At 35.2% G+C, this 23466-nt stretch overlaps 1 protein-coding gene across 3 annotated transcripts in view; it reads left to right on the top strand.

Annotated features, from left to right (window-relative positions):
- The window catches only part of CSMD3 (CUB and Sushi multiple domains 3), a 1204765-nt gene that overhangs the window by 804546 nt on the left and 376753 nt on the right, over nt 1-23466 (top strand). For all 3 annotated transcript variants that reach the window (XM_044914284.1, XM_021688378.1, XM_021688377.1), the window contains 3 exons: nt 6378-6516; nt 13045-13232; nt 19113-19301. In XM_044914284.1, coding sequence (XP_044770219.1) covers nt 6378-6516; nt 13045-13232; nt 19113-19301 — 516 coding nt within the window. The remainder of the gene's footprint in view (nt 1-6377; nt 6517-13044; nt 13233-19112; nt 19302-23466) is intronic.

The following is a 23466-nucleotide window of genomic DNA, read 5'->3' as shown; positions in this document are numbered from 1 at the left end:
AACGTTAGAGGATCTGCCCAACTTTTATTTAAGGAGATGGAGATTCGGCAGTGCATTTTTGAAGGCAGTAATTAGAAGGAAGGAAGAAGGGAAGAAGGGAAAAGAGGGAAGGAAGGAAGGAAGGAAGAAAGAAAGAAAGGAAGGAAAGAAGGGAAAGCCATTTCTGTTTTTGTCCATCAATTTCAGAATGTACCATAAAATGCTTACTCAAGCAAGAACTTCCTTGCCCTCAGCAGAGAACACCCTGCATAACCATGGCTTATTCTCCTTCCTACTCTCTAATGGGGTATCTGAGAAAATTCCTTGAGTGAATAGGATAGGACTGAAGTCCCTGGAGAACTGTTTGGAGGTAAGGCTAGATCCACATGCCTGATGAACTTTCCCTTTGAGGATAAGAGATTTTCTCTTGAACTCAATTAGCCTCAAAGGATAGGAAACCCTTCTCATTCACAGATACTGCATTTTCTTTGGAGGGAGTTCTTCTGAGGGAGCAATTAGAGTAACAAGCTGATGCATAGATCAGAATTTATTTGTGGTTCTCATTGAGAGAATGTGCATACATCTAAAAATAAACCCCACTTTTAATTAAATGTTTACATAGTATTAAATTCCATTCTCCTGGAGGGCTACCACAGGGAAACTGATGTAGTAGCAATCTGCAGGGTTTTGCTCCCACTCTCTGTGGAACTGAGTCTGGGAGAAGGGTTGAAGGGGTTATGGAGATGAAAGAAGGTACAGAGCTGTGATTGTTTCTCTGTAACCCTGGCCCTTTAATTTGTGTGTTTCTAGCTTCCTCTTTTTATCGTAGATTCAGACCCAATATATTTCTCATAATTTTCTTTGAAAAATCATCCAGTGTGCTGCGGTTAAAGAGAGTCAGTGATTACTTACCACACCTATATTCATAAAGAAAGTTAAAAAAGGGGGGGCAGGGATGGAACCCTCATTGTTTGATAATCCCTGAGATGGTATCTGGATTTTATCCATGCACAGCTCCCCAGAAAGGCGAAATGTTAGAACGCTCACTTTTAAATTCACTTATAGCCAAACTCCTGAGATCAAACTCAGCTCTTCCCATCCCCAACTACCCTCTGAGCACCTAACTGCCACTTCTCAGATGAAAGAACATCTCCTGCTGTGGAACACTAGAATTCCTTAGCATTTTTATTCAAGGGAATTTTATCTGAATAAAGTCTAAAGCACTTTTGACTCTTTCATATAGGTCTTAAAACATAGTGGGTATTTTGAATTTGTCCCTTCTACTTAAAGTAACACAGAAATGAGTCAGCACTCCAACGCAAATTATTTATAACAGACTTTCTTCAGACCTTAGAAAAATAAAAGTAGATAAATGAACTATGTCTACTTTATATTTATAATATGTGCCCTGTTTTTATTGTTAAAGATTGGGGTTGGTTGGTTTAGAAACAGCAATCTGTATTTCACTAACAGATGCAAATCACTTCTTTATCTCAGGAACCTGAGATATTATCCAGGGGAATCCTGAAGCTACAGACCAGCCATATCTTAGGTTTTGTCAGTGTGGTCTATGGGCCAACAGCAGCAAAATGGCCTGTGAGGCCAGGGTGGGGGTGAGGGAATTGTTAACAGCGCAGCTTTCTGGATCCCACCTTATAACTAGATGTGCATTCTGGAAATCTGCATTTTTTTTTGAAGATTTTATTTATTTATTTGACAGAGAGAGACATAGAGAGAGAGGGAACACAAGCAGGGGGAGTGGGAGAGGGAGAAGCAGGCTTCCCGCAGAGCAGGGAGCCCGATGCGGGAGCTCGATCCCAGGACCCTGGTATCATGACCTGAGCCGAAGGCAGACGCTAAACAACTGAGCCACCCAGGCACCCCTGGAAATCTGCATTTTAACAAGTTCCCTGGGTGCCCACTAAGGTTTAAGTCTTCAAAAGCAGTAACCACTGCATAAAACCAAAAAGTCCTTTCCTTACTCCTCCACGAACTATAAGCTTCCAAAACAAAGAACTACTTGACTTTCCCTCATACACATTTGTATTTTCACTTCCTGTCTCTGCTCTCTCTGTCCAACTCCCTTTATCTTCTATTCATTTTTTTAAATCTAAATTCACTTCTGGCAAAATCACCTTCAAGAACTCTTCCCTAATGTCCCTAGGATGTTATCTGTCTCTTCCCTGTGTTTCCAGACTGCCTATCCTGCTCAAGCATGTGCTTGTCCTGCGTGTTAGTTATACCCGTCTTCCTTGTAGAGTGTGGGTCTCTTGAGGGCAGAGAAAATGTCATATGTATTTGTTTTTTAATTTCAGCACCTAGCAGAGTATCTTATATATAGCAGAAACCATATATGAGACAGATTAACAGGAGAAAAAAAACCAAAGTTTTATTACATGCACAAAGAGGCCCAATAATTGAAACCTAAAGAAATGAGCAAGGCAGATAGTTTATATACTTTTTATGCAAAGATTCTTTGAGGAATTGACAGGACAAAGAAAACCTTGGGAGCTTCAATTGGTAAGAAATTCTAAACAGAATTTGGACCACAATAGTAAATTAGTAAAAAAAAAAAAAAAAAAAAAATTAACAAGGGTTATTTACACAGTCTCCTTGGCTCTAAATTTCCCATATCTGGTGATAAGGATATCTCTTTACCTCCTGGTACAGGGAAGGTACCTTTCATGTGGGAGATTTATTTCCTGCTTTCAGGGGGACAGAGAAGGGTCTGAATGTCCTTTTTGTACAGGTTATCTCTTAAGTAATATTTATTTAAGATAATGCCAAGTGGTCCATCTTGGGATGGTCTGTCTTGGCCCCACATAGGCAAATTATTTGAATTCTCTACACATCGATGTTCTTATCTATAATAATAGTACATATGTGGCTGGATTTTTTTGAGTTATATAAAATAATCCAAGGGACTTTTCTCATAGTTCCTGGCACATAGGAAATATTCAATAAATGTTAATTGGTAAAAGTAATACAAAGACCACACAGACACATACCTGACACACAGTTGTTTGCTGCATGACTGAAATACAAATGAGTGAATGATGAATGAGTGAATGAATGAATGGGACTTTGAAAATACCTGTCTGGCCTTGATCTCCTTTCTGTTTTGTATATATTCCAGTTTCCCTGGTTCAGGCAACCTTAGTTACTGTCTTTTATAGAGGTCTATCTTAAATTGTGTTGCCTTTATACCTGGAGGTTCACAATCTTATTTTAGTTGTTGAATGTGTAAGCATTTATTACATTTCAAAAGCTACATATTTATTTTTAGGCATTTTGGGGAAAAAATATAAGTAGTACATAAACACTATTACTTCATAGATATTTTTATTTAGGGCAAGTCTAAAAAAGTCATTGAAGTTAAAATATAAGTGAATCTATTTAAAGAAAATTATTAATTTAATATAAGAAGTACATGGATATGACAAAGTTGTAAGGTTTAGACCACTAACTTATTATTCCTTTTACTGTTAAATTTCTCTTTATTAATTCAAATATTTGCTACTAATATTATTAGTAGTTCTTTGTTCAAAAGTTCATGCTCTTGCTCTCTCTCTCTCTTTTTCTTCTATCCTACACTGCTTTCTGTTTTGGGCAGATTTCTACATCTCTTTTTCTCTACCATTGATCTCCCCTTATTTTTTCCCTGCATTTTGCCCACTCCATACTCTGCTGCTTTTGCTACAATGTGGCTTGTCCCTGTGCACATCTCCCTGTCACACGCTGCTAGTCGCTGTGACCATGAGGCTTCACCGAGCATCGGTCTCTCCTCTTAGGTTTCACACCCTGTTGGGGAGTCTGTTCCCATACTTTTGGAATGATACATTTGGAGAGTTTCAAGCCTATATGTGAGAGAAAGAAGAGCTTCAGAATATATGTTATAAGTTAACTAGAAGACTCACCTTTTAGTAGGGTCACCTTCAGGGAAGTCCTTTCAGGGAACAAACTAACCACATTTTTATGTTCTCCTTTGTTCTAAAGGCTCCTCCTAACTGCCTCCCTCACACTTAAGATAGAGGGGCCTTCAGCTAAAGTGCTTCTGGGTACTTTACTTTTTAATCCTTTATGGCCTGTTACTCAATTGTTCATTTTATGACTGATTACCTCTTTTAATGATGATTAGACTGAAGTACACAAACACTTGTCTAAAACAATATGAGTCCATGACATATTAAGGAGTTCTGTCAGAAATTTTCCATATTTCCGGGACCTTCTCTCACTAAGATACTTTACTCTCTTTTAAAATATGGTAATTTAAGTGGCTATTATGCACCTAATTTTATTTTCGAAATACATAATAACCCTACAGGAAACCTAATTATGAGTCACTGTAGCAAAGAGGAGTAAATAATCCTCCTGAAAATGGTCTCCTTTGAAAGCCTTTTAGGAAACAAAATTAAATTCTCCTAAGGAAGAAAATCTAATTTTATATGAAAGGTTTTTTTTTTTGCATGCAAATAACAAATTTTGACAAAATTTTACATAAATATATTTTTCTCAAATGGATATTTATAGTAATGCTTGATTCCCAGGCCAATTTATAAATATTTCCTATTTTGTTTAGGTTATATCAAATTTTTTAAAAAATGAAAATGAGTAAAAATAGTGTCTGAAGTAATAGGTTTTAGAAATTTTGCTAGTATAACAGAAACAAGCAACAAAAATATAAACACATGGGATAAAGTTTAAATGGAGCGGTTTAGAGAAAATAAAAATATAACATAGGAAGTCATTGGGAATGGTCTCTAATATGTTGAAAAGCTAATGCAGTATATATTTGCTCCTCTTTTTTATTTTCCTTTCTGAATAATTTTCAGTAATTCAAATACTCTTTGCTCCATTTTTGTTTTCTGTGTGTACTTCCTGAAGGTACAGAGCAGGCTAAGGTAGCTGGGCTGCAGAGTCAAGTAGAGTTCAGAGTCTAGGCTAGAGTGTAAACTAGATCATGCAGGGCCTTATTGGTCAACACAGAAAGAAGTCATTGAAGGTTGTGCTCAGATTCGTGGTTGAAAAAAAATACTCTGGCTATAGCATGGAGGATAGTTAGTGTGGATGAAAAGGCTGGTTAGAAGGGTCAGTTAGTGGGGCACCTGGGTGGCTCAGTCAGTTAAGCGTCTGCCTTCAGCTCAGGTCTGCCTGCCCTCATGATCTCAGGGTCGTGGGAGGGAGTCCCATATCGGGCTCTCTGCTCAGCGGGGAGTCTGCTTTTCCCTCTTAGTCTCCCTCCCTCTTTCTCTCAAATAAATAAACAAAATCTTTAAAAAAAAGAAGAAGAAGAAGAAGGGTCATTTAGGAAGGTTTACTGCAGGGATGAGATGATGATATGATAATGTAAACTAAGATGGCAGCTATAGAGATAGAGAAACAAGAGTGAGCTTGAGGATGGCCTGGATATGGGAGTAAATGAAAAGGATTATAGAAATATGAAAGATGCTAACATCTAGCTTCCTGGTTTGTGCAACTCCCTGGATGGTGATTTCATTTACCAATACTAGGAAATAGCGAATACTGGGAAATAATGGGAGAGGACCAGTTTTGAGGTCCTGTTTTGTAAAAAATGACTTGAAAATACTTTTAAGACTTAGTAAGCCTTGTGAACTTTGGGGAGTTGCTCTTCTCTGGACTTGGTTTATTCATCTCCAAAATGAGGTGTTTACACCAAAAGACCTAATCAGTACCTACTGGAATTACAATGTTATCATTATGATTTCAATTACGTGTAAATTTAGAGAAAAGCAGAAAATTATATACTGGAAATGATAAGCTGAGGATTTGAATCTAATGTTAAAGGAAAAGGGATCAACATAGATGTCTAGGAAAGGGAATGGTATAATGAAACTGTAATTTGAAGGGTATTATTCTGACAGCTGGACTGAAGCAAGAGAGAAATTAGCGGATGGGAAGTCAGGGAAGAGGCTGAATCAATGAAAGCTCAAATTGTATTAGGGACTCTAGAATAAGGAGGATTAGAGTTTTAGACAGCGTATAGAATGAATTAGCAGTTTTTGATAATGTAAGTCAGAAAAATGAAAGAGAAACTAAAACTAACAATTTACGTTGTTTTCAAGCCTTAAACATGAAAATGATGGAGACACAAGAATGCATTTAAGGGATATTATTAGGACACCTGAGGACAATCAGTTTATCCGACATGCTGAGTGTATAGCAATGCCATATTTTCAAAAAGTGAATTACTTTTTCTAAGGAAAATAATCATTCAGTAATAGGACTAGATGTAGCTTTCCCTTCAAAACGTTACTAAATAGCATTTTAAAAGTACATGCAGAGATTCATTTAAAGGATTATAGTTGGTACTAATAATAATCTCTACAACTTGTTCTAAAACTTCTGTTCTTACTCATTCTCTGATTCCATTTTTTCAGCTCCGTGTGGTGGCCATTTTTCAGCTCCTAGTGGATTGATTCTTTCCCCAGGATGGCCAGGATACTATAAAGACTCTTTGAATTGTGAGTGGGTGATTGAAGCTGAACCCGGACACTCTATCAAAATTACATTTGAAAGGTCTCTACAAATATTTTTCTACCTTTAAAAAAATACAGATTATCTAAAAGAATAGTTGGCATTATCCATTTTATTTACCAAATCAATGTATCATTTTATTGCAATAGTCAATTTCTGTGCCTTAAATGTTTCAGTTTGTCCCTTTTAACCTTTCAGCCTGCTTTCAAGTTAATTTTCTATTTGTTTAATGCTCTGTCAGTACTATTGAGATATGTAAGATGGACCTTTTTTGCTTTATATATATATGCTTCATATGCATATGCTTTACAAACATATATACACTACTGAGATATGAACATGTGACCTTTAACTTAACAAGTTTACTTGTCCTGATTTTAAAGGGCTGTGTGTTCTGCTGTATTTCGAATGGCAAAAGTGTTATAAACACATTTGAATTTATACTGTAGTAGAGACTAAAAACACTCAAGCACACCACCTGCGTATCTACGACTACAAGTCCTTCAGAAAAATGGCTATGTCAAATTAATGTGTGTTAATGATTGGCCAGTTGAACATTTTTTCCCTAGGAAAAATAGCATTACTGATCAAATAATCTATGCCATGAAAGATTACAATATTAAATATTAAAAAGTTAAAAGACTGAAGCTTCAGGTCTGTGATTGGGTCACTATCTACAAATTGAAATGCAAGTATTTATATAATTTCCCAATTATATTGTTGACTCCCTTCATCTTTCAATCCCTTTATTTTAAAAAAATAAACTTTTTAAGCATTATATTCACATAGAAAACATAAACATAGCAGAATTATGCTGATGATTGAATTTTACGAATATAACATGATCCTTCCCTGATCCAAGAGGTTCTTCACTGAATTAATCTGTCCATACTAGTGTTAAAACTTGAGAAGAAAACAAATTCTATTTGACAGCTGTAAAGTGTTAAACATCTCACATGAGGCCATCCTACCTTACTGTGGCCTACACAACTTGACTACAACTGAATTAGTTTGCTAGGGCTGCCATAACAAGATACCACAGACTAAGTGGCTTAACCAACAGAAATCTATTTTCTCACAGTTCTGGGGAGGCTGGGTGTCTGAGATCAAGGCGTCAACAGGGTTGTTTCTTCTGAGGCCTTTGTCCTTGACTTGTAGTTGGCTATCTTCTCCCTATGTCTTAACATGGTCTTTCTTCAGAATTTTCTCTTCTTATAAGGATACCAGTCATGTTGGACCACCCATATGTTCTCATTTACCTTACTTATATCTTTAAAGGACCTTTCTCCAAATACAGGCACATTCTGAGGTACTAGGGGTTAGGACTTCACATATCAATTTTAGGGGGATACAATTCAACCCAAAACAGTGACTTATGCACTTAAAAAAAAAAAGTTTATATTTAGAATACTTTGGCAGAGTTTTTTGTTGTGATGTTGAAATCATATCCTTTATTCAGTGATATAGCCTGTGTTGCCATAGCAATTTTAGTGAAAAGCATATGATTTATTCAGAATAAAATCTTCATCAAATAACAGTGTTCCATGAATGTGGGACCCAAATTTACCAAATTTACCCAAATTCTATTTGGTTTGGAATATATAATATAACATAATAATATTGATCATATCATTTAATAATTTAAAAAATTGTATTGATTCATGTCAATGAGACAGATTTATTACATATTTTTAATTTGTTAAATTTAGAGCATCACATTTGAAGGATTAGCATATTTTTCTATCATAAGTGATTCATATTTTAAATAACTACATTTTTATAGGTGTAAGTACATAATTTTAGTATTTCCTGTTTTGGACATAACATTATTCTGTATGAGGTGTTATGATAAGAAAATTGAAAATGTATTATACTCCCATAGTGTATAACATCTATCTGTCACCCATATATTTCTTACCATGTCATTACCTTCAATATCTAAATAAAAAGACTTGAGCCTCACCTTATATGCAGAGGAAAGTCTGGACCCTCCTTAAATTTTCAGAATTCCTAGGGATGCTTTTGTTCACTTCCAGCTCTGAAATCCTGCTCTTAGCGTCATCTCACTTGTGAGCTCTGGAGGCTGCCACCCTCCCTCAACTCCTTATGCTGCTCCTTATTTGTATCACTTTCCTTCCTTCTCACAAAAACCTTAATACAAGGGATAATCAAAGAGAATTACTGCACTGTCTCAATTTTTTCCTGGTAATCCCCATCTCGGGAATGATTGTGTGTATCTCCCCAGTGCCCTCTCTTATCCCAGACTCTTCCCTGCCTCTGGCCTTGTCCACACCCAGGATCTTCAACCCTCCTTCCTCTACCTCTCAGTACTCCCTCCAGAATTCAGCAGGGTAAACATCTACTGTTACTTTATTATTCAGAGCAATTTAAATGCTTGTTTCTCTGAGCTTCCAACTGGGTGATATTGGGGGGTAGGACTGGGGGTGGATTTTGTTTTTCTTTACAAACATGCTAATTAAGATTTTTTTCCTAAATCAAAGATCAGTGTTTTCCTAAGAATTCACTCTTTTTCCATCTCCCAGCTGACTCCAATGCTAGACAACTTTAAAAATAGCTTATTTTCATTATTTTATATTCAATTTAAAAACACTACATAAGCATAAAATAGTATCACTAGAAAATTAGTTCAAGTTTTATTAACACAAAATGCATTATTTTATTGAAAAGGATCCCCTGGTTTGCTAATGAGAGTCATTAACCATCATTAAATAAATAAATAACACATGCTATCTCTCAGCCCTAAGTAGGCTATCTAGAATTGCCAACTTGAAGCAGATTGCAAAGCGGTCCTTATAATTCAGAGCACCACACTTGTGACTTTTGATTTTATACTTTTTTTGAAGACACATTTTCTCTGTCCAAAGTTTTTAACATGTGTGTTCTATCCCTCCTTATAGGCAGTGACATGGGCCACTTTGCTGCTTGCCTGTCTTGGGTAGATACCTTCAGAATCTCTAAAGTGAATTAATGTACATTCTGCAGCGTATATTCTAAGTTAAACCATCCCAGACTTACCTTCCTGGTTAAAAAAAAACAAAAAACAAAAAAACTCAGCGATTTTTATAAACTGTAATGCCAGTTAAACAGACAAAAACCCAATTTAATTTTGATAAATATAGTTACTTAGCACTTTTTACTCTGCCACTTTCTTATTCTCTTATCTGCTTACTGTGACACAAATCCTTTAAGCTAGGCTATAGGCAAGAGTCACACTGAAAAGTGATTTTCGATGCTAGGGTTTGGGCACAGCAACAATAAACAGTTCTGTAGGTCAGCCAGAACAGGCCTGGGGTGAGAAATGATTCCCAGAGTCCAACGATTTTGTCTTCTTCCCGTGAGCACCACTGAGCAGGACTTGTCAACTGTGCCTCTCTTCTGAATCCCTAAGTCTCCCTCTGAAGCAAATTATAAACCTCCTAGCTCCTTCACCTTCTTGATACCAGTGATACCAATGTGTGTATGTATATATATACACACAGAGATATACACATAAACTCTATGTATAACTATTCCTTGTTAATTAGCTCAAACACTGGAAGAATCAAGAGTTAGAAATGCATTAAGAATTTACTGATGTTATTTTCACTATTTTAACATAGACAGGGCATAGCTGTATCAGTATATATTTCTTTGGAATTTTACTTTATATAACTAAAATAAATAAAATCTCAGTTCTTTAAAAAATGTTCTCAACTGAAATGTTTGTTTGAGCTCTTGAGTCCTCTATCTACCTCTCCCTCAGACATACACACACACACAACACAAACACAACACACACGCAAGCCCGTAAGATTCTTGAGTTGGAGCTATTTGAAAGGAAAGTTATTTAAATACCCTCCTCCATTTCTTCTTTTCTAAAGATCCTTTAAGGGTATGAGGTTTTACTTTAGGGCTGTCCATATCCCGTGTGCTTTGCCAGAAAATTGGTTCCTTTAAAATAATCCACATCTTAAATAGCCGTCACATGGTTAGGAGTAGCTCAGTCGCAAAGCAGTGAGCAAGGGACTTCATCAAGTTAAAAAATAAATGAGAGGTTTATCCATTAGATTAGAGGCATAAAATAGTCACCTTGAAATTAGAAATATGTACATCTATCACTTCTTTGTTTACTGACCCTATAATATCTTGGTGTTTCATTTCCCTCATAAGATTGTTTTGAGAAACAAGATATCCTCTCTGAAGTATCAAATAAGAATTATGTCCTGAAAAACCTAATTCCCTTCTGATTTCCAACTAAGCTATTGTAAGAACACTGGTTGCTAGCTCTTTAATAGTTTCTGTCATTCTGAGAATACTTCTTATAGAATTTTTTTCCAAATAATGAATTGTATTTATTACTGAGCCATGTCACTTGCTTTCTTGTACCCAGAAATAATTTAATTTGGTTAAAATGAAATTTTATAAATAAATCCTATAACGAAGATGATGGCATAGCTATTTTCCTATATTCTCAAATGTAGCAATTGACTAGATTTAATTTACAGGGGTGGAAAAAAAAAACCTAAAATACATCACAAATATATTAGCCACTACTTGGCTTCTTGAAATTGTCTCAAATACCTTAAATCAATGAAATCTTAAGAAATCGAATTTCCTGTCAACACAGAGCAAAATAATAATGCCTAGGAACATATGTGGTTTTTAAACTGTTTACCTCTTCTTAACATAGCTAAACCGTTACAAGTCTTATATTCAGATCTGCAGAGGAATTTTGCTTTGTTTCTTCCAACAGTTTCTAAATGTTCTCAATATTTGGCAGCTTCTAAATGAACTCATTTACTATTAATCATCCTAAGCCCGTCTTTCTATCCCTTTTCCTGTCCTCAATTCCTAGACCATAGCTATGTATCACTCTTCCAGACAGCAACTGTTTCTACTTTTAAATTAATGAGGACTATTTCAATTTGGTCAGAATGGTTTTGGATTACATCAAGAATGTTTTTAAAAAACAACAAAAATTGAGTCAGATTATATTCAATTTCATTTTTAATATCATCTAGTGGTTCCACAACATTTGTTTATGATAAACAATAAATTTAATGTCATAAACAAATGAACACTAGATTGAGGCAGTTTATGAGAAATGTATACAACTATCTTGAAACACAAAATGAAAGAAATTCAAATTATTGTGTAACCCTAATTCATTTCCCTTGTTATTCTAATGTATTTTTATAGTTCCTTAGGGCAAATCTGTGCTGATTTTCTTTTTAAGGATTCACTCCTACTGAACAGTGTTCTCTATATCATCAGTTAATGTTGCTATTCTATTAAGAATCGTCTCTTTATGTTTCAATTCAAAGTAATCTCTGACTCTTCTGTGCATTTTAATTTGGTTATTATCAGCTGACTAGCTACCGAAGTGAAACTCCAATTTTAATACTACAATAGACTGACTACAAAACAACCAAATAATGGATTCACAATGTATAATTGTCTGATCATTTACTTAAAGGACATAGTGTGTTCCTATACATTTCCTATTCTAAATTGTATTATTGGAAAAGTTATTTTTAGACCAATGCAATATATTCCATATTGCAAAATAAAAACCAAGATAAGCTTATGAAATTCATTCATTTTACTAAGTATATTGCTTAACAGGGTGTAAAAGTGGTACAGATTGAAAAATATTTCAATTACACTTCTTAAATAGCATTTAAAATGCTATTTTATTAATAATATTTTATGCATGTTAAAAGTGATTGCATTTATAAAATATGCATCTTTTAAGAGAATTGAAAACATCAACAGTAACCACCACCAAAAATCGAATAATAAAACCAGCCAGCATAGCATAACATAGTAGAGAGGCTAGGGACAGAGAGACTTGGGTTTGAACTATTTAAGTTCTGCAGGCCTCAGTTTTCTTACCTGCAAAATGAGTATAATAATAGGAGCTAACTGACAGGGTTAGTATGAGGTTTGGATAAATGAATATAGATAATATATTTATCAGAGCAAGCACTTAGTGAACATCAACTACGTCATCATTATTATCATTACCTACTTATAATTAGGACAACTGTTTTGAAATAAAAACTATATAAAGTTTTTAATGGCAAAAATAGATTTGTCAAAAAAAAAAAAAAGGACCACAATGTAAAGCAGAAGTCAGATTTGAAATATATATACAAGTAAGATGAGAATCTGATTAACGGATTGAAGATAAATATGAATCACATAGTTTTCCATAAAATGAGGAAAGTAAAAGAAAGGTGACTCCCAAAAAATGCTTGGCCATTAATGAAAAGGCCATTTGTTTACTGAGAATATTCCATAATATTTGAAAGAAATCTTACTTATGAACAACAAATATATATATACATACCTCTTTAATGATAATTTCCCATAAGAATAAGAGCTTATAACTTAGGTATTTAGCACATGATGAGGTCTTAAATGATATGTATGATATTAGGTAAGCTAAAGAAAAATTATAATATGAAAATTATAAAAAGTTTAGTCATTTAAATAGCAATCTAAATCATTATTTTCCTTATAGTGTTATTCTAATAAATATATTTTCACATTGTCTCTTAATCCTAGATTTCAGACTGAACTGAATTATGATGTTCTGGAAGTGCACGATGGACCAAATCTTCTGTCACCCTTGCTTGGATCCTACAATGGTACACAAGTGCCCCAGTTTCTATTCAGTAGCAGTAATTTTATATACCTTCTGTTTACAACAGACAACAGCCGTTCTAATAATGGTTTCAAGATTCATTATGAAAGTAAGTAAAGACAAAATATTTTTTGATTTCCCTATTCTCTTTTCCCTACATTTGGTATTACCATTGCATCATTAAAAGAACTACAAGATTTATTAAGAAAATAAAATTAAAGCTTTCCTTGACCCATGAGAATGCTAATGCTTTGCAAGGCATGTGTTTTAGTAAATTCTGCAAAAGAGTTTTCAACAATATCTGTCTAACATCATCATCATGATGATGGTAGTATCATGATGATACTAAGGAAATCTCAGAAGTATCAGATAACAAATTTTAAACAATGGCTTCCTTAAATAGTTATTTGTGCACAATTCTGAAAAGCCAATAATAGTAAATATCAATCTAAGATGTATATGAACATTGACAGATTCCTTTAACATGTACTTCATAAATTCATTCTTTTGTGTTTTACCCACATTAATTGCACACATTTTCCATTTAAAATATTCAATTTTATTATTTTGTGTAAAATACTGAAAATTATGTTAACATTGAAAAGTAAAGTACATACATGTATATTCAAATATGACTAACATAACTGATCAAAGACTATATATTAAAACAAGCTGTAATTCACAGTGTTGCAATCAGCTTATAATAATCCCACCTAAAATATTATAGTTTTATTTAAAACAAATCTAAAATACATTTGATATTTTAAAATAATTTGATTCTGGTATATACATAGAAACAAGTTTTTTAATTTATAAACATTTGGCATATTTATACGTGTATGGGTGTATTGTATATGATGTATACAGATAAACTCATATATGCATGTGTTTGCAACTCAAGGTACATTGCCATGTATCTTTGCGTGAAAAGCGGTTTTGGTGAATTGGATCTAATAGCACATTTAAGAGGGGTACTGCAAGATATCTTTATATCAAGTACAGTTAGGTATTAAATCACTTCTTTTTATATTCAAGTCTCCTACACCCCTTGCCCCCTCAAGAAAAATTTTTCATTTGAAATTTATAACTTTATATTCCATATTGGGTGTCTTTTCAGTAGATTTGATCAGTGGACTCCTGGGCTTTTTTTTTTTTTTTTTTAGATTTTATTTATTTGAGACAGAATGAGAGAGAGAGAGAGAGCATGTGAGAGGGGGGAGGGTCAGAGGGAGAAGCAGACTCCCTGCCGAGCAGGGAGCCCGATGCGGGACTCGATCCAGGGACTCCAGGATCATGACCTGAGCCGAAGGCAGTCGCTTAACCAACTGAGCCACCCAGGCGCCCCTGGGCTTTTAAAACAATAATAAATATATATTCATTACTCTTTTAAAGATTGTAATATCCATAATATTATTTAATTATATTAACTTCTTTTTTTACTTAGAGCTTTATGGCATCAAAGTATACTTCCTAAATATTATTGTAAAATGTAACAAGAAGATTAACACATGCTTGGAAATTCAAATGAACTGAAGGGCCTTAAGTGAGATTTTTAGTTTAACATAGGTGTGTTAAAGTTGAGTCAGAGTAAAGTCATTTTTTTTGCAATCTATTTCAAAATTAATTCTTATTAGCAATTAATTTTTATCAATATGTTACAAATGGGCAGGCACTTTTCCTTTAATCCATTGCTATATTCTATACCTAACAAATCACATTCAATCCCACTCCAACCAAGGTATGTGGTCTTGATCACGTGTCAGACATAGGACAATTTTAAGAATTAAGTAAAATCACACATGCAATGTGTTTTTATAATAGCATGCAGTGAGTAATGAATGATAGCTCATATTTTTTCTTTGAAAACTAAACGGATGAGGAATTAAAATGAGAAGCAAGCTCAAATGTATCTTTGTTATAAAAGAAATTGTTCACAAATACTTGTTAAAGACAATAGAGCAGACTTTTACTACAGTGGGGTTTTCTATAAGGGGAGAGAGATTGAGCTCAGCTCTGACTACAAGTGGGACTTCATAGTCAGGGAGCAGGGTGTGGGGGGGGCGGAGTGGAATCAGTGGATGGGAAATTGCTAAGAGGGGCAGAGGATTAGAGGTAGGGGGAATCTGGCTAAACCCACCAGACAGGATTTTTGCTGAAGCAGGCCAGAGTGAGAAGATATTGAGGGTGGGGAATAAGGAATTTGATTAGATATCAAGGGAGGGGTATTTTCAGTAAACTGACCCAGTAGGATTGCTGCTAAAACTGGACTAAATGGGCCACAGGTGAGGTCTAGTCAAAAGGATTCAGAGGAGCCTGACTAAAGGTTGTTCAAGGCAGAGCGTCTCTGTCACAGTCAGCAAGTGTGTCACCCATAGGCTCTTGGTAACATAATCGAAGTTAACGTTGGAAACTAGTGACGAAAAAGACTGAGTGGAGGAGACTGAGAGCTAGAGAGGCTGAGGTTGATCAAAGACACTTTGGATGTTGGTTTAGGTCAAATCTGGCCCGAAGGCAGTAACGTTCTATTTAAATTAGTTTATAAGAGGTGGCGCCTGGGTGGCTCAGTCGTTAAGCGTCTGCCTTCAGCTCAGGTCATGATCCCAGGGTCCTGGGATCGAGCCCCGCATTGGGCTCCCTGCTCCTCGGGAGGCCTGCTTCTCCCTCTGCCTGCTGCTCCCCCTGCTCGTGCTCTCTCTCTCTCTGTGTCAAATAAATAAATAAAATCTTTTAAAAAAAAAATAAATAAATTAGTTTATAAGAGATCACTTCCTCTCATTTTTATTCTATTTAGTGTTGTGGTTTAATTACTACTGTGGAACAATCTCTAACATCACAAGCCCTTTCTTTTCAGGAACACAAACAAGCAAAGACCTGTTTTTTTGTTGCTTTTACTTAGTAAGTTTCCCAGCTGGAGGTAACCAAACTATCTTTTTTTTAAATGAACCATTCACAAACCCCCAAATCAATAGAATGAAATTTTAATTATTACACTAATTAAAACTTTAAATATGTAATTGGTATTTAGTGACTTTCTATTTTTTTAATTAAATCCATTAAAAAAGAAAACATGATTTTTCCAGGAGACCAAAATGCGATGGGAAGGATTATTTGCAGTGCTACCTCTGCTTCCACTCCAGATTTTTCTTGTATCCCTTTGCTGGGGCACTATTTACCCAACTCTACTTTCTCTAAAAACAGGGAGATTGCAAAAACTGTACCAATGACATAAGATTCATAGTTTTCAAAACACATTAAAAAAATAATAACAACATGGACTGGAATTTAGGAACGTAACCCATTTTTTTTCTTTCAGTACAATTAATTTCCCCTCCCTCTCCCAAGAAAAAGTTCTGTTTATTGTGTTGTATTTCTTTAAAGACAAGTATAATTAAGTCTTCTTGGAAATGTAAATAATATATAAAACAATAAAATTATAAATGGATACGGAACAAATTTATAGACACAGATACCCATCTCCAAAGACATATTTTTTGTATGCAGGTATATATATATTTTTTCCAACTATGGGAAATGGAAGACATCTAAGAGAATGCACTGTTTAAATAACAGTTCTTGTATTTAAAGTCAATACATATGGGAGAGGTAGAGGAATCAAAATATTTCCATTGCCTTGATTTATTTTCTTGTCAAGAAATATTTTCTTCTCAATTATGAAATATCACCTTTAACTTATTCTGTGACTGCTAGATGTATACAGTGCAGTAAGAGACATAAAAGAAATGCGTTATCTTACTTTATCCATTAGTTGGAGAGACAAGAAGGACAATGAAATGACTAACCTGTAACCTTATTCACTGACCTTTAGTCTGAATAATCTGAAACCATTAAAATCACTTTTGGAGAATTACATTTGCTTGATTTTGTTTTTACCATGATTTACATTTTATGTGACTTCTTCAAGCCCACATTTCCCTGATTTCTTAAAATTTCGCTACAAAATAGGAGTTTTGGATAAAGGAAAGTTATTTATGGGCCAGAGCATTAGAAGATCATGACTTGAAGGAGAGGGCATCTGAGTTTGGTAAAAATTGAGAAGATTTTGTAAATTAAAGGGATGATTGAGTGTATTTGTGGTAGTAAGATAAAATATAAAACTAGTAAGGAAACTTACCTGACTGGTAGGAAAGATGACTACTGAGAAATAATGGAAATTACAAATAGTAGAATTCAATTTGGAAGTCTTGAATTTCAAGGTGATGACTTTGAACTTGATGCCATGAAAAGTAGGGTGCAAAAGCAATGAAATAACGTATTTTAGGGATATATGTGTCCAAAATTATATCCAGGATAGACTGGAGATGAAGGATACTGAAAGAGAGGGCAGACATCATTATTTGTCTTATAGAATTGAAGTGATGAAGGCCTTGGGTAGGGTAAGAGAAGTAATAAATGACATGATGCTTTTCAATGAGGACAGATTTCAGACATATTTTATGGAGGAAAAACACAATGTGAGAGGGATTCAAAGATGAAGGAGGATCTCAAAGCCTTGGATGCTAGAAGACAAATGGTCACATTGAGAAGAGGAATACAGCAGGTTAAAGTAATTGTGTTGAAGATAAGATTTTGTTATTTTTTAGTTTCTCATTAAAAACAACAACATTTAAATGAAATGGATATGTCTGATAAATATATTTAAAATGTGTTCTTTGTCTCTTTAAAAATTGAACTACTATGTTTTTAGTATTTTGTTTAGCTTCATTTTAAAATTGGGTAGTAATACAAATAAATAGTTTCTCTGGTGGATGTGATTTAATCAGATATAATTTGAAAATGCTAATTATTATATTTTTGGAATATAAAAACAACAGTAATTCATTGTTTAAGCCTTTCATTTAGGAAGAAGAAGGTAATTTTTTATTTTACCTTATACCTCAATTCTTAACTCAGGGCATTTTTTTGCATCCCAGGGAACATTTGGCAATATCTGGAGACATTTTTGGTTGTCATGACTGGAGAAGTTAGAGGTCAGGAATGCTGCTAAACATACTGCAAAGCACAGGACAGCCCCAGGACAAAGAATCGTAAAACCCAAAAACTCAACAGGGCCAATGATGGGAAACCATGTCTTATTAAGGGAAAGGCATTGTCATGGTGTGGTTTCAGCTAGACGTTATAAGTCACAAGGAAGCTTATCATCAGGAGACACCAGATACACTGGAGGCTATTGAAAACCCTGACAAGGGGTGCCTGGGTGGCTTAGTCGTTAAGCGTCTGCCTTCGGCTCAGGTCATGATCCCAGAGTCCTGGGATCAAGCCCCGCATCGGGCTCCCTGCTCAGCGGGAGGCCTGCTTCTCCCTCTCCCACCCCCCCCTGCTTGTGTTCCCTCTCTTGCTGTGTCTCTCTCTGTCAAATAAATAAATAAAATCTTAAAAAAAAGAAAAAAAGAAAGAAAACCCTGACAAGTAGCCAACAGAGTTGTACTCTTTTATTTAGAAAGGTACTGGCATTCATACTTCCGTATTTCCCTATATATTTATATCTATATAATTTTTTAAAGATTGATTTATTTATTTGAGAGAGAGAGAGAGCAAGGGGAGGGGCAGAGGGAAAGGGAGAGAGAGAATCCCAAGCAGACTCCCCATTCATTGAGCATAGAGCCTGACATGGGGCTCGATCCCTGGACTCTGATATCATGACCTGAGCCAAAGTCTAGAGTTGGCCACTTAACCGACTCAGCCACCCAGGTGCCCCATATCTATATAATTTATAACAATGTAAAGTTTGATAGATAATTATACATTTTCATCAGGTTCTTATATAACTAAGTGATTTGAATGTGGACTCCGTGGGTAGAAAATGTCAAAACAAATTTGTTAGACAATTGCTGGTTGTTTAAATAAAGCTATGGGCACATTAATTTATTTGTGAAAATCATAACTCACAATCGTTTGAAGAAATAGGAATCAATTTTGGCAAATCTGAATCCATCAAACTTACTCTTTGTCATATTCCCTTGTTTCCTAGGTGTTACAGTGAACACTTATTCTTGCTTGGACCCTGGCATTCCTGTACATGGCCGTCGCTACGGTCATGATTTCTCCATAGGTTCTACTGTTTCATTTAGTTGTGATCCAGGATACAGGCTGAACCATGAAGAGCCTCTTCTGTGTGAAAAAAACCACTGGTGGAGTCATCCACTCCCAACCTGTGATGGTAAGAATTAATTCAACATGCAAAATATGTCACCAAGACTTCAAAAAGAAAAAATAAATATTGATAACCAGCCAAACTTACCCTATGCCTTACCCAATGCCTAAAGATGGTATATATATTTTCAAAATATGCACTTAACCAGTTTAAGTGCATATTGTGTGCTTGGACCTTTGACAAAGTAGCATTGAAAATGTCAAATTGCTATCAATGAATGCACAAAAGAAACAGAATATTACCTCCCAAGTTGGAAGGCAAAATGTATCAGTCCAAATTCTACCTAAGTATACAGCACTATGACAACGTACTCAGGCTGTCCTGTGGTGGCAAATTCTTGGTCATGATGAATATTCTACCAGTGTCCTTACCTCTTCTTTGTTTCAATGGAGAATAAGTCAGAAATGCTTCATTTTTCAGAAAACACATGTAAAAATAAATACAGTGAAAGAAACTGCTTCGCTAAGCTCAAGAAGTGTTTTCATACTTGCTTTATCAAAAACACACACAATGTAAATCTATGTGTTATTTGATCCTGGGCTTTATTTTTTATTTATTTTTATTTATTTTTTTTTCTGGGCTTTATTTTTTATTTATAACACTATTTCCAAGTTCTGTACTTGTTCTTGTTCAAAGTGGAAGATCACATTTGTCATTTTATGATTAAAGTTTCAAATACTGTCACTTCCATTATTTTTTAGAAAGAGTTTTAGGCCAATTTGTTTTTATAAAAAGGTTTAAAGGAATCATCAGCACATCTTCCTTGTATCTGGTACAATACTATTTATAATAGTCAGCATTCTTGAGATTGTAAGTGGCAGAATCCCAACTGTAACTGGTTTTAAAAAATAAAAGCAGAATTTGTTGTTTATTCAAATCTTACAAAAGGCAAGGGTGGTGTACTTCTCATGACTAATTATAAACATGAATTCAAACCTTTTAAAGGCTCTCTCCATTTTCTACCTAGGCTTTTCTCTGTGTCTTGACATAATTCTCTTTAACTGCAGCCAGGCTTTTTCTACATGGGTGTATTTAGCAGTGGAGAATACACTCATAGGAACATGTAGATTTATAGTCTCATATTTCCAGGATCAGACAAGAATGAGAGTTCTCCCATGTTCCAATTAGAAAAATTGCAGGAAAGGTCTCTAAGTATCCCATACCTGAACCAGTTACTGTAGTAAAGGAGAAGGGCCCAGTACAATTAGCATTGTCCAGGTCATATGTCCATCCATTTCTATGGTTGAGACAAAATATAATGCTGGTGTATAGCTGTTTAGTTTATGGATGCTCTGCACTACTTGGAATATGTGGCTGAAAGACGATATGTTATCCTTTCTGCTATCAAGTCTGTCAGATGGGAAGAATACTTTGAACTCAGTTCTCTTTTCTGTATACTTAGGTTTCTGAGTTTTTACTGATCTTTTTAAATTCATCTTGTTTCACTACTGACCAAGGAACCTTGAACCTCAAGTCAGAAATGGTTCAGTTAGATTCTGTGCTATTTAGTAAATTTGATATCTTATCCTTTTTACTTAACGCTTTAAAAAAATATTTATTTTGAGAGAGAGAAAGAGAGAGAGAGAGTGTGTGTGTGTGTGTGTGTGTGTGTGCATGCAAGCAGCAGGAGGGGCAAAGGGAGAGGGCGAGAAAATTAAGCAGACCCCATGCTGAGCGTGGAGCTCAACGCAGGGCCCAATCTCATGACCCATGAGATCATAGCCTGAGCCGAAACCAAGAGCCCCATGCTTAACCTCCTGAGCCACCCAGGCACTCTTTTTGCTGCAGAGTAACACCTGTCATGCCACTTACACTTTTCTTTATAGTATTTTCCACTCCCTAATACCTTTATGTATTTACTGTTCACTTTTCTACTAGGCTGTCAGTTCTATATGGCAGGAACTTCATTAAGTTTACTGTCATGTCCTCAGTGCCAAGAGCCGTTCCTGTCCCATAGCTGGTACTCAATAAATTTGTGTTGAATGAAAAGAATGAATGCAATATACTCCCTAGTCTTTTGGGAATACGTACTATATTTTCATTCTGCATATATATTTTCTTGTCCTTTGCCTTCATTCATCTTTTTATTCTCCTTATACTAGAAAGTCTTAGGCCTCCCCTCACCTGTATCAAAATCTTAGTCAATATTTAAAAGTCGTTGACTCATTATGCTTTCCCTGGATAAAGCATCTGGGCAAAATCTCAACTTTTCTTAAGCCCTGTAGTATAGTTTCTCATATGGGTTTACAGTTCAAACTGGGGAGACCTGGAAATAGAAAAAAAAAAAATTTGAGTTTGAAAACAAAAACTCATAATGGGATTTGTAATAGACGGCTATTTCTGTGCTCCATTGCAATACTCAAAATGTTTTGATGGATACTAGTCTAGAAATTGTCTGTTGCTGTTCTCCACAGTTGAGAACTTGCCAGGCATGTATCACTACAAAGAGCAAAGTATAATTTTATAGGTCTGGACAATAACATTCAAGGGCGTAGCTTTTGAGAAGACTTTACTTTTTTAAAACTCTAATTGATATTTATTGTGTGACAAAGTAGTGATCATGTGTGGCAAAAATCTGAGAGAAAAAAGAAAACTGCTAGTCAAGATCACTGTATATCTGGCTAATTGCCCTCAACTCATCTTTTGGGCTATCATTGTAACTTAGCTGTGCTACTGGTCTCTGTCCTTTTAAATGCTTTCCCCTGCCCGCTGTTTGCTCTAACATAAAGTAACTGGGTATTTCATGTACATTTCATCACTCTCTAATTTCTCCACTGTGTTTTACTTGATACAAAATTCGTCTATCTCCCATTCACAAGAACATATAAGCCTATTATACGTGTTAAAAAATGTTTGTGTCCCTAAAGACATATGGCATCCATTAGCAAGGTGGTTGGGATAAACTGAAATTTCTTCAGAAGAGGTGATATACAAAGAACAGGAGATCCATGGTATCCATTTTAGGTACTCTCAATCTAATGAAGTTTACTGTGCAAATGACCATATATTCTGTTGAACTGAATTAAAAAACTATTCTCGGGGGCACCTGGGTGGCTCAGTTGGTTAGGCGACTGCCTTCGGCTCAGGTCATGATCCTGGAGTCCCAGGATCGAGTCCCGCATCGGGCTCCCTGCTCAGCAGGGAGTCTGCTTCTCCTTCTGACCCTCCCCCCTCTCATGCTCTCTCTCTATCTCATTCTCTCTCTCAAATTAAAAAAAAAAAACTATTCTTGGAGAAATTTTCTTTATAGTCTGTATACCATTATATCTTTTTCAATATATTTAGTTCCATTTTCTATCTTACAGTAAAAAAAAAAAAATTCACATATGAAATTTACCTTTATTATTCATCTTAATATTTTAGTCTTCTCATAACTGATTCTAATAGACTGATTTCCCCTTATACTTTCTTAGCATTCTAATAGGAAGGGAACTTTTTAGAGAAGCAAACATCATCAGATTGGTAGAATATTCAGTAATAAATTAACCACTTATAAAATTAACCCAACTCAAATCTGCATTAGCATTTATCACTATGCATTGTATCAATGCACGTGTAGGTAATTTCTTGTGATTGTTCAAAAAAGCCAATAATATAAAGCAAATACAATTCCAAATATTTGCAATGTAAAATAATCTCATTTAGAAAGATGAAGGATTTCATCAAATGATGCTGTGGCTGCTGATGATGGAAGACTGTTTCAATTACAGACAAAGTCATTGACAAATGAGAATTCGTAAGATATAAATCAATTAAAGACAAGAATACTGACACATTTAGGTATTCGGTGCTTAAAAAGAGATTGATTTGAATATGAAAGGATTAAATTAATCTCTGAGAAAATGAATGATATCCTTGAATAATTTTTTTAAAGATTTTATTTATTTTGAGAGAGAGATAGTGAACGAGGATGTTCGTGTAAGTGGGGGTCGGAGGGTGTGGAAGGGTGCAGAGGCAGAAGGAGAGAGAGAATCTCAAGCAGACTCCGTGTCCAGTGCAGAGTCTGACGCAGGGGTAGGGGCTGGACCTCACGACCCTTAGATCATGACCTAAGCCGAAATCAGTTGGATGCCTAACCTACTGAGCCACCCAGGCACCCCATATCCTTGAATAATTTTTATATAGATTGATCATTTGAGGGGGGAATGCTACAAAATAAACATAAGTGAAG

The sequence above is a fragment of the Neomonachus schauinslandi genome, chromosome 4, assembly GCF_002201575.2.
Source record: "Neomonachus schauinslandi chromosome 4, ASM220157v2, whole genome shotgun sequence".
NCBI classification, from domain to species: Eukaryota; Metazoa; Chordata; class Mammalia; order Carnivora; family Phocidae; genus Neomonachus; species Neomonachus schauinslandi.
Note: the sequence above shows the minus strand (reverse complement) of the source record. Positions and strands in the feature narration are given on the sequence as shown.